The sequence below is a fragment of the Penaeus chinensis genome, chromosome 29 (assembly GCF_019202785.1).
Source record: "Penaeus chinensis breed Huanghai No. 1 chromosome 29, ASM1920278v2, whole genome shotgun sequence".
NCBI classification, from domain to species: domain Eukaryota; kingdom Metazoa; phylum Arthropoda; class Malacostraca; order Decapoda; family Penaeidae; genus Penaeus; species Penaeus chinensis.
The window spans coordinates 3489739-3501986 of NC_061847.1; the positions used below are offsets into that span (position 1 = coordinate 3489739).

General features: G+C 37.8%; 1 protein-coding gene across 2 annotated transcripts in view; it reads left to right on the plus strand.

Moving 5' to 3' along the window:
* The window catches only part of LOC125040587 (espin-like), a 341831-nt gene that overhangs the window by 212129 nt on the left and 117454 nt on the right, over positions 1 to 12248 (plus strand). For both annotated transcript variants that reach the window (XM_047635209.1, XM_047635210.1), the window contains one exon: positions 2802 to 2957. In XM_047635209.1, coding sequence (XP_047491165.1) covers positions 2802 to 2957 — 156 coding nt within the window. The remainder of the gene's footprint in view (positions 1 to 2801; positions 2958 to 12248) is intronic.

The following is a 12248-nucleotide window of genomic DNA, read 5'->3' on the forward strand; positions in this document are numbered from 1 at the left end:
AGGGATTTTAGGCCTGGCAGGGTATGTTCCACTTTCACAGAAAGGGGCGTGGCGTCAGACGATGGGTGACGATGTCTATGGGGGTGATGGAAGGATATTTCATTTCTTTTTTCTTCTTTCTCTCTTTCTTTCTTTCTCCTGTTCTATTCTTGGACTGTTATCCTTAATTCTTCTTCTGCCATGCTTCATCTTCATTGTTTTCATCTTATTTTTATTATTTTTTTCTTCTTCATCTTCATTGTCTCCTGCATCTTCTTCCAATTCCTCACCTCCTTCGTCTTTTACATTTTCTTTTTTTCGTATTTCCCCATCTTCTACTCCACCTCCGCTCCTTCTTCGTCATTTTCTTCTTGTTTTCCTCCCTCCCCTGTCTTCTTCTTCCCACTACTCCTTTTTCTTCTCTTTCTCCACCTCCTCCTTATTTTTCTTTTTCTTCTTCTTCTTCTTCTTCTTCTTTTTCTCTCCCTCCCCTTCCTCTCCTCTTCCCCTCCCCTCCCCTCCCCTTCCTCCCCTCCCCTCCCCTCCCCTCCCCTTCCCTTCCCTCCCCTCCTCTTCCCCTTCCCTCTCCCCTCCTCCTTATTTTTCCTTTTCTTCTTCTTCCTCCCATGATATTATATATATGTTTTGGTATTGCTTGGGTCTTTTACATATTCGGAAACTGTTGCACATTGTGTAAGTATGTGTCTGCATTATCATCCCGACCAAACTGGTTCCTCTGAAAGTGATTTTAAGATATATGCAAGTTTCATAACACAGAATATGCCATGAAAAAAATATGTAAAGGGCAAGGAAATGTCTATGATATTTATGTACTTTTTGAACACTTTTCCTGATGCAAATATACCATTTTTTAACCAAATGCCTTCATATTAACTTGGAACTGACATTTCTTAAAATTGTCTATTCTCATGCAAATTAACAATCCTTGAATTCGGAGATGCAAAATTCTGAGGAAAAAATAACAATAATTTTGAGAGCTTCTGGTGCTGTGTTCCGCTGACCTTTTAAACGTTGCGTAAATTTGTCTGACACGAAATTTATTAGCCAAAACCGACCCGAATAACTGGTCGGGAGAGAAAGGAAAGACCTTCTGTTAAGATATCAAAATGGGAGGGAATAAATGCACTTATGAATGCAGGAGTTATGCACGTACATGCATACGTACACATACATACACGCAAACGCAGACACACACACACACACACACACACACACACACACACACACACACACACACACACACACACACACACACACACACACACACACACACACACACACACACACACGCATTCTCTTCTTCTCGAAACATAATAAGATTCTCAACACCTGATAAGAAAATGGAACAATTAACCTGCATTGGAAAGTAAAAGAACTTGCAGACTTCATGGACATACACATTTCAGTTTTTTGTTTTTATTAATCTCTAATCGAAAGGGAATTCCATTTGTTCTAAACACTGAATTAATTAGCAAGAAAATATGGACTGATGAAGAATATTTTATCGATTTGGCTGTGCGGGAATACGTAGACGTAAGTTATAAGCACAAGTTGGAATCAGTGATGTATATTTTATGAAAAAACTTTTATGGAATAAGTTATAAGTTACAAATCAGTGATACAGAAACCAATAGGGTATGTTTTATGGGGGGGAGGGGGGAGAAAGATAACTGTAAAGGAAAGTACGAAATTGAATTTTTCATGCCTTCACGATAACAATTTAATATTTCTTTAATACCGCATCTTGCTTCCCGCAGATGAAAGTGATTTTAATTGGTGAAAGTAAAGATCTGAAAATAAAATTCCTTTTTTAGAAGAGATCATGTATTAGGTGATTTGCGTCATGAGATACTTATGATATTAAGATAAAATTAAATGTATAACTTCCTTTAATCATGCACTTAATAATACATTACAAGAACCAGAATTAACTTTCCATCATCCAACTAATGTAAGAATTCAAAGCACTCAGCATAGCAATCAGCATAGTACATTTTCCTTCCTGTATAATAATCCAAAGTGAGTAATACTGCCGCATGATTGAAGAGCCGAACCACAAGATCGCTAGGCACGTCATGCGTACAATGCAGTCCTCATCATGAAAAGACGAGGTTCGCGAAGATTGGGCAAACCGCAGGGAGATTAACTAAACCACAATGTCTATGTAACTATTTACCTTCAACACCGTGTCTATTGGAATTCGCTCTTTTTTATGGCGGCAATGTATACGATGCGACGTTTTGGTCGATGTTTGTCAGCTCTGTGGTTCGTAAACCTTGGCTGAGAGAGGGTTAATTGCGGTACAGAACAATACAATTAATGACTGGTTAGAACAATACAATTCGGATTATGGGAATCGCAAACACGCCCACGTACGCGCGCACACACACACACGCACGCACACTGTTACATTTACTCGAACATACCATAAAGAAAAACAATATTTAGAAAACAAAGAAGAAATTTCTCACGAAACACAAGATCAAAGAAAACGTTAGATATAGTCACTCTCGCTTTCATATCGCCAAATGATGTTTCATTTACAAACGTAAATAGTCCAATCAAATAAATGGGTTATTTCCTGTCCATTACTTCTGGCATTCAATTTTCTCTTTTTATTCTTCTAGGGAAAAAAGGACTCGTTTTCTGATCTACATTAATGTTTTATTTTCAGGCTAAAGTAAAAGTAGTCTTAAGGTTCAGGAAAACATATTTCCAAAACCAGCATAATATTTCTCTTCACAAAGCATTGTTTATGTAACCCCTTCCACCCTTCCAATAATGCTTCCCTCTCGTTGCAGATACGGCCGCCTGAACGTACTGCGCTGGCTGCTCCTCGACGCCGGGATGCCAGGCATAGACCGCACTCAAGGAGGAGCTCTCGCCCTCCACTACGCCGCCGCCAGAGGATGCCTCGAGTGCGTCAAGCTGCTGGTGGAGACGTCGCCCGATTTCAGGTGAGTTAGGTGTTGTGTTGGAGGTGGTGGTGGCGCTTAGGAAGTGGTGTTTGTGGGTGTGGGTGGTGATGGATATTGTTAATATTATTATCATTATTGTTGTTGTTTATTTTATTATTGTTGTTATTATCTTTATAATTATTACTTTTATTATTGTTGTTATTATCTTTATAATTATTACTTTTATTATTGTTTTGTTGTTGCTGTTATTGTTGTTATTACTATCATTAGTAGTAGTACAGAGAGAGGGGAATATAGAGACGAATAAAAAAAGTAGATAGAAAGGAAAGGAGAGATTCACACGGAAAAGCAAACGAGACAGATGTTAAATTGGCGTCGCGACGTCATTACGTAATCCAGCGAGAGCATACTAAATTTCACTAGTTCTTGCCTCTAGGTTCCTGTGTCTCGGTGTTTACGTTATGTCAGTTTAGTATTCTCCTTTTCTCTTCTTTCTCTCGTTTCTTTTCTTCTTCCTCCTTCTCTTTTATTTCTTTTCTTCCTCCCGTTTCTTTTCTTCCCCCTCCTTCTCTTCTATTTTACGTTTTGTCAGTAGAGTATTTTTTTTCGCTCTCTCGTTTTTTCTCTTTCTTTTTTTCTTTTTTATCCTCCTTCTTCTTTTGTCTTTTTTAAATCTATTTTTCATCTTGTGCTTCCCATTTGCACAAGCCAGGGAAAGTATCATATTAATCCTAACAGATGCAATGGTAAACAAGGTAGAAGTAGAAATAGGTGTATAGATGAATAGACCGTTAAACTATCAGACTAAGAGGAAGAGGGAGATGAAGAGGGAGATGAAGAGGAGAGATGAAGAGGAGAGGAAAATGGAGAGGGAGAGGGGGGAGGGAGAGAGAGGGGGGAGAGAGAGGAAGAGAGAGAAAGTTATATGTGTGTGTCCGTATGTATATATCTGTGTGTGTGTGTTTGTGCATGTTTGTGTGTATTTATGTGTATGTGCGTGTATTTATGTGTGTGTGTGTGTATGTGTGTGTGTGTGTGTGTGTGTGTGTGTGTGTGTGTGTGTGTGTGTGTATTTATGTGTGCATGTGTTTGTGTGTGTGTGTATTTATGTGTGCATGTATTTGTGTGTGTGTTTGCTATAGTGCACAGTAGTGTGGATAGAGTGAAATATGGGTTAGTATAAATAAAACCAATGGCTTTTGAAAAGGAAGTCACAAAATGGAGTTTCATAAAAATATAAAAAATAGGAAACACCTCTTGTAGCGACGCCTGCTTTTTTCTTGAGTCACCCATGATATTTAGCTACAGGCTCATTTTCTGTGAAAGGCCCTGCTTCCCGTTTTCTTTTTCGATGATACTTTTACATATTCTTTAAGTATTCTATCAATTTCTTTTACAAATTCGCGATAACTTAAGAAGCATTTCTAACATGCCAGAAAAAAACATATCAGTATACATATTTTTTCATGAGAAATATAAATGAAGCTAATTCCCCTGTTGAAAATTATGTTAAAAATTGTCACTGCATTAATTATATATGCATGGTTGGATCTTCACAAAGTATGAAATTGATATCAGGAAGTACCTTTTTTTATATATTTCAATGAATAATGTGAACCTTGGCCACTCCGCATGTTATTTTTTTTTTCTTCTTCAAACCTGTGACATTTAAAATAAGAAAAATCAACGAAAAAGATTAGAAAAAAAGAGAATTACAACATATTGTCTGAGTAGGGATGGTTCGATATGTCACAGGAAGCGCAGATCATCACCGGATATCATAGCCTTTTTACTACAGTCACAGATCAAAACAGTAACACATCAAAAACACTATGAAATTACAGACCCAGATGCATCATTTCCAATCCTCCATATCACAAATACAAAGTTTATAATAGTTTCTAGTACATTTAACACTCTCCTATCACCTTCATCATCGTATCGTGGTTAGAATGAGGAACAGTATCTTCGTAACCGATAAATAACAGGGTTAACACCAACACCGTTACTGTTGTTCGTATATTGCAAAGTCATATTATGGTCCAGTGAATTTCTTTCGTAGTAACTTTCTGTTTGATCTCTTGTCTATACTCTCACTGGCGTGGTTTATGATGTTTGAACAAAATATATATAAGTTTTTTACATTACTGTGGTTATTAATTGTATCGTAATGATTGTTTTTTTTTCCTGCACGTAAATAACATACATACACACACACACACACACACACACACACACACACACACACACACACACACACACACACACACACACACACACACACATGTGTATATATATAATACATTATATATATTATATATACATATATATAATATATTATATATAATATGTATGTATATATATATATATATATATAGAGAGAGAGAGAGAGAGAGAGAGAGCGAGAGAGAGAGAGAGAGAGAGAGAGAGAGAGAGAGAGAGAGAGAGAGAGAGAGAGAGAGAGAGAGAGAGAGAGAGAGAGAAAGAGAGAGAGATATAAATAAAGAAAGAGAGAGACAGAGAGAGAGAGAGGAGAATTTTTTTCTCACATTTCTATATATAACCTCACGAGAATCAATATTTAATTAAATAAGATTTTCTTCTAAGATAATGATGCTAATCCATCTAATTATATCATATCAACGGATACATCCCCAGGCACGCAAATAACCCAGAGAGACTGATGTTTAATCCAAGCCGTCTGAGTTTAATGGATTCGATTTATTTTATTGTCCAGATGACCTTTGGATACGAAAGAACAGCCACGAGGGGGATATTATGTTTGGTGATAGATATTTTCTTAAAAATAGATATTGCTTTACTAGGCGAGAGTCACGAGCCTTGGTATACATGCACACATTACATGGATACACGCACGCAGGCGTACACACACACACACACACACACACACACACACACACACACACACACACACACACACACACACACACACATATTTATATCTATATCTATCTATATCACAAATTAAAATATTTGATAATAGAAAAAATAACATGAACACAAGCTTGCCAATGAAATCACCCATGTTGACTTTTCGCATATATATGACACTGAATATTTCCAACAACTCTGTGAAGAAATGCGTAAAAAACAGCTTTTATTTTATGGTAAACCTGACGGGCATCTCTAACGGGCACAGTTGATTATCACTGCTTGGTTGTCATATATTTTTTTAAATTTTGATGTTTTGCCGTTTGATCAAAAAGGACCTGGAGATTTATGCGAATATAAAGGCTCAGTTGTTTTTGTTTAGTGTGTTAAAGCGTGTTTCAATATTACCATTATCATTATTATTATCATTATCGTTATTATTCATATTATTGGTGTTGTTGTTGCTTCTCAAAAGATAAACATGAAGCTATGAAACGAAACTAAACGCACCATTTTTTTACGCTTAACTACCCTACGTATTACACACGTTGCTGTAAGAATGAGGAACTGGCTGTCGTCTGTTTCACAGCAATTTATCAGTGTTTCTCGAGTATGTGCGGATTTCTTGCTTTGAATAAAAACATGAGCTTATACTTTCGGCAAGATTATTAAACATCCATTGTAGTCTTTGTTATATCTTTAGTTAAGGATGACTTGTCTTGTTTCTTCTCTTATTTCTCCTCTTTCTTTTTCAACACACTCATCATCCTTTGACACAAACACCCCGCTTACTCTCCCTCGGGCCTGCCAACTGACGCAGACCTACCACGTTACGGAAATATCAAAACGGTATATAAAGGAAATTGCTAGTCTACCTTCCATAACTGTCTTTCGATCTCCCTTTCTGTATGTTACATAATGACTGTATTTAAGATCCCCTATCTCCCTTGACATCACGGGAGTCAGAATAAAAAAAAAAACTGGATGCATTGTAGTCGTCATAACTGCACTCGTGGTCGAACAGTCTCAGGAGCATCAGCTGGCGGGAAATGCTGATATTCTTCTTACGTGCATGCATTTGTTGTATTTTCTTCTGGGAAATAAAGGAAGATATACATAAATGGAAATATATTTCAAAATGGCCTCGGCGAGACTCTTTATGTTGGCAAGCCCATTATGCAATTCATTAGTATAACAATTAAGGAATAACAGAGCTGCTTGCGGTTGTATTACACCAAAAACCGTTATGATTTGAATTATGCGATGATTCGGACCGTTGCAGACAGGAAGAAAACAAAAGAGAAGAGGAAGCGGAGGCAACGATAATAAGAGTGACAAAGACGGATCATAATTACGGACACAAGTCACGTGTTTATGCATGACCGTCATTCGCTAAATCGCCTTAGCCTGCAATTGGAGCGAAATATTGAAACCTGCAACGTGATATGATTTCAGAGCCAGCCTTCGCCAGCGGGACCTTAAGATATGTCGGAACCGTGGTATAAGAGGACATTAGAGCGAAGATTACGTGAAGCTCTGTGATTTATGCAGCAATAAATGATTTAAATGACAGCCCCGTCACGGTCAGAAAGGGAAGAGCCAAATGGTGAAACAGTCAAAGGAACAAACGCTTGTTAGTCACAGCCCTGTAATATGGCTGCATGAGAAGGAAAATTGCTTCAGACTTTATTTTTCCCCGTGTCCAGACTGACCTACTCGGGACGTTCAATAAACGTAATTTCAAGTTTGCCTTCCGGTTCTTCCAGTTACCTCCCCTCCCTCCCCCACTCCCCCCCCCTCATCACTACTCCTCCACCTACCCCACCTCCTCCACCTCCTCCAACAACCGCACCACCTCCACCAACCCCACCTCCCCTACCTCCTCGTCCTCCCCAACACCTCCTTCCTCCCTCTCCACTACCTCCCCTTCCTCCCTCCTCCTCCAACTCCTTCCTTCTTCACCTCCATCCCGCAGCCCCCACCCCTACCCCAGTAGAGACAGCCGGGCTCTGGAACGCTGGACTCCCCGTCAGACTCAGTCCAGTTAGCCCAGACAGCTGACAGCGACCTTGCGCGGCTGGGCAGTGCGCTCTGAGCAACCCACCGATACTGAGGCGTTCTCGGGAGGTACGGAGCGGCAGTGCAATATATACTGTGTAGTGTGCAGTGTTTATTTTCAGTTTTTGCTTCTTCTTGCTGTGTTGTTGTTTATTGGACTGTGTTTTGTGTAGTGAGGATGATTTGCACAACAAATTGGCAATGGGACGGACATGAGTCATATTGCCGATAGTGATAAGAACCGCAATCTCTGGATCTTGGACACTGAAAATATCCTGCAACATATCAAAAGACGTTTAATGTTTGTGAACAGTCGGAAGATCACTGATAATCTGGTGCAATTTCATGATCTTCAGATCATACAGAATAAAACAATAATTGATATTGGCTGTTGTATGAAAAACGAAAGACGAATCGTGGGTTCAAGAAACAAAGTCTTTGAACAAATTGCTTAAGAAGTGATGAAAGATAAATATATATAAGTTGTATATAGAGTAAAATGGAGTGACATACGTAATAATATACACACCATAGGAGTGACCATGAAAAAAAATCATTGATCAGTGCCCATGAGTGAATAAAAGTGCCGAAAAATATCTGAACGACAGTACAACGAATCAGGAACAATTAAACAATATGGCGGATGTAGTTCGAAACAGTGTTTTTTTTTTTAAGTAGTAAAAAGGGTTCATATTACAACAAACGGAAATGAATTTAATGTTTTTTTTTATTTGATTTTATAACTTCTGGTGATTGTCAGACATTTTTTTGTTTCAATCTTAATCTGTTTATGTAGAGGAAGTATTACTTTAAACATAGTGACGAGGAGAAAAATCATATCCAAACAGTATGTTTCCGCCCTAATTTTATCACCCCCCCCCCCTCCCCCGGTTGAAATACGACATAAATGCATTAACCCAAATTCAATTAATCCTCCAATTCACGCTAATGATAAAGAACGTATGTAATCAGGCTACGTGTGATTAATATGCTAAAACTAGCACGTGGGAATTAGTCGCTGAATAAGTTAATTTTCTGTTATGCTTCATTTCTTTGTGCTCTTAATGCATGAGCTCTTGTACACTGTATGACAGAATGTTAGGCAATTATGTAAATACAGCCTTGACCATGTGCTTGATGATGTTTGTGGCAGGTAATTTCGAAGTTAGCAGGGGTAAATACATTCTTCATTTAGATTTGTTTGTACTGGAATATAAATATATTTGAACACACGCACACCCACACAAATACACAAGTTTGTGTGTGTGTGTTGTATATATGCGCATATAAATAAATAAATATATATATACACATTATATTGTGGTGTGTGTGTGTGGATATATATACATAAATATGAATATATATACATATGCGCATGCGCGTGAGTGTGTTTATGTCCAAACTTCTGCATTGTCGTTAGACCGCGTAGGGTAAAAATATTTTCTTGATTGTATTGGAATGCAAACACTCATGTCTACAAATTCATATATATGCTCATATATATATATATATATATATATATATATGTGTGTGTGTGTGTGTGTGTGTGTGTGTGTGTGTGTGTGTAATTATATATTTATTACATAAATTTATTGTGTGTATGTTTTTACACCCATACACACACACAAAAAAAAAAAACACACACGAAAAGAAAGAAACAAACACACAACCACACACACACACACACACACACACACACACACACACACACACACACACACACACACACATATATATACACTTATACACAGATGCACGTATCAATGTGTGTGTGTGTGTGTGTATGTGTGTGTGTGTGTGGGTGTGTGTGTGTGTGTGTGTGTGTGTGTGTGTGTGTGTGTGTGCAATTAAGTGTTATTATATATATATATATATATATATATATATATATATATATATAATGTGTGCGTGTGTATATATACATATATATATGTATGTATGTATTTATATATATGTATATATATGTATATGTACAGTATATACTTACATGAATACATACATACATATATTATATATATATATATATATATATATATATATGTTTGTGTGTGTGGGTGTTGTATATATAAATATGTATATATAAATATGTATATACACATATGTATACATACATATGCAGATAGATATAGATAGACAGGTAGATAGATAGATATTCACATTTGAATAAATATACTTAATGTATATTTTTGGATTATACATATGTGCCTGTGTGTTCTTCGCATATATACATATACGCATATGAAATAATATATTAACACAAATGCCCAAAAGTGTGTGAGCATTTCCGCCGATCCGTCACTAATGATCATATTTTCAACGCAAAGTGAAAGGTTGCCGAAGAACTTTCCAGAAAAAGAGAGTAACGTCTGCAGAAATATATATGAAACTAACTTCCCGCGTTCTCACCTCGGCTGTGAAACGCTGTTGCGATTTGACCAAGAAAAAAACAGAGAGAAGGAAATTTGGCAGAAAGAGTGTTCGTTGATATCGAAAAGGAGATAAGTAGGATCTGAGTGATGTGCTCCGTTGGTGGATGCGCTGCCAGGGTGTGATGTGCAGGTGAGTCTGTTCCCTTTTTCATATTCTTATTTGTGCGAATGAATATACATATATATATATATATATATATATATATATGTATAGATATATATGCATACGTGGATATGCAAATATACACAGACATACACTCGCACATACATATACCTTTGTATATTTGTATATCTATGCACATGTATATGTATATATTATGATGTGATGATTGTATACTGCATACATTTAGATACCCATATATATATATATATATATATATATATATATATATATATATTATATATATAGTAACATGTATATATATGTATATATATATATATATATATATAAATGCATGCCCACACACACAAAATATATGTGTGTGTATATATATATATATATATATACACGATATTAAAGTTGCATCCTTTTTCTTGAATGCTAATGACAAGCCACTTCGTCTCCGCGCCATAGCTTGTCACCTCAGAGTCGTTCGTCTCGGTTCGCGGTCGCCCTCAGCCCACAGAGCATTAAAGGAGCTTTGCCAGAGTAAAGGGATCCTTATGCAATAAACACTTTCACGTCTTCTCTAATCGCTGCCGAGTGGACTGCCGAGCGGGCGGCACACACTCGAGCCTCTCTATTAAGCTAACACGTGGTTGCTCCTCGGCCGTTATTCTGGAGATCGCGTCGTAATGCTTGAATAATTATGTTCAAATAGAAAGCCCTCGCGGATGGACATCGCTGCCGGAGATTCAACAGAAAACGGTGGAGTATATTCAACTGAAAACGTCCTGGAGATTCAACAGAAAACGGATATGTATGAGTGCTTGGATGAATGCAGAATTATTATTATCATCTTCAGTTTTGAGTCCTTTTGTTTTTCAAGGATTGATATAAAATAGGCCGTTGTGATGAGTTCTCAACACTGCCCATACAAATCTTATTATCACTGATATAAGAGTTAGTCCTTTTACACGTATACCTACTCTGTTGACAATGACACTTATATTGGTCCTTACAAGTAACAATTCCATAACACCTCTATCGCTACGCACGGAGGCTTAACCACATCATTAAGACCAAAAAAAAAAAAAAAAAAAAAAAAGACAGAGAAAAAGTCAACGGAGCATCGAAGAGGCAGAAAAAAAAACACCTTATTGGAACATGGTGAGTTGGAGGTAAAAAAAAACGTTATACGGAAAGAGAGACGTTACTCCGCGAACTCTGTGACGTTAACCGAAGAAAGAGACGCGAGAGAGTGTGAGAGAAAAAAAAAAGGTAAAAAAAATGTAATGGTCAATAGCCTTTCTTTCCACGGATTCGGTCACGCGTGTCGTACGGTACTTGATTAATTGTATTTCCTGGCCGGGGAGCGGGGAAGCGAGGGTGGTGGGGAGGGGGGTAGAGAGGCAGGGAGAGAGGAGGGGAACGGGCAGGGTGGCTACAGGGGTGAGGGGTAGGTGTGAGGGAGGGAAGGGAGGATAGGGAGGTTGGAAAAGGAAGGGGAAAGGTGTAGGTGGGAGGGAGAGAAGGAGGGTGAAGGGAAAGGGTTGTGGGAGGTTAAGTGGGGAGGGGGAGGGAGGGAGCTGCCTCAGTGACAAAATTTATTACGACTCATCTTCATTTCTCAAATACCTTTCACATAGAGTAAATAGCCTACTTTGAGAATGCGTCAACAGGATACAGCATGTCAACAACACATGTCCAGTACCCTTACCACGAACTCCCTTCAATGAAAAAAAAAAGAAAAAAAAAAGGAGTCATGAATTGCGGACCGTCTATTTTTCAGCTCCGATGGACACCTAACAGTAAATAAAAGACACTCCCTACCGGCTAATCCCCACATAT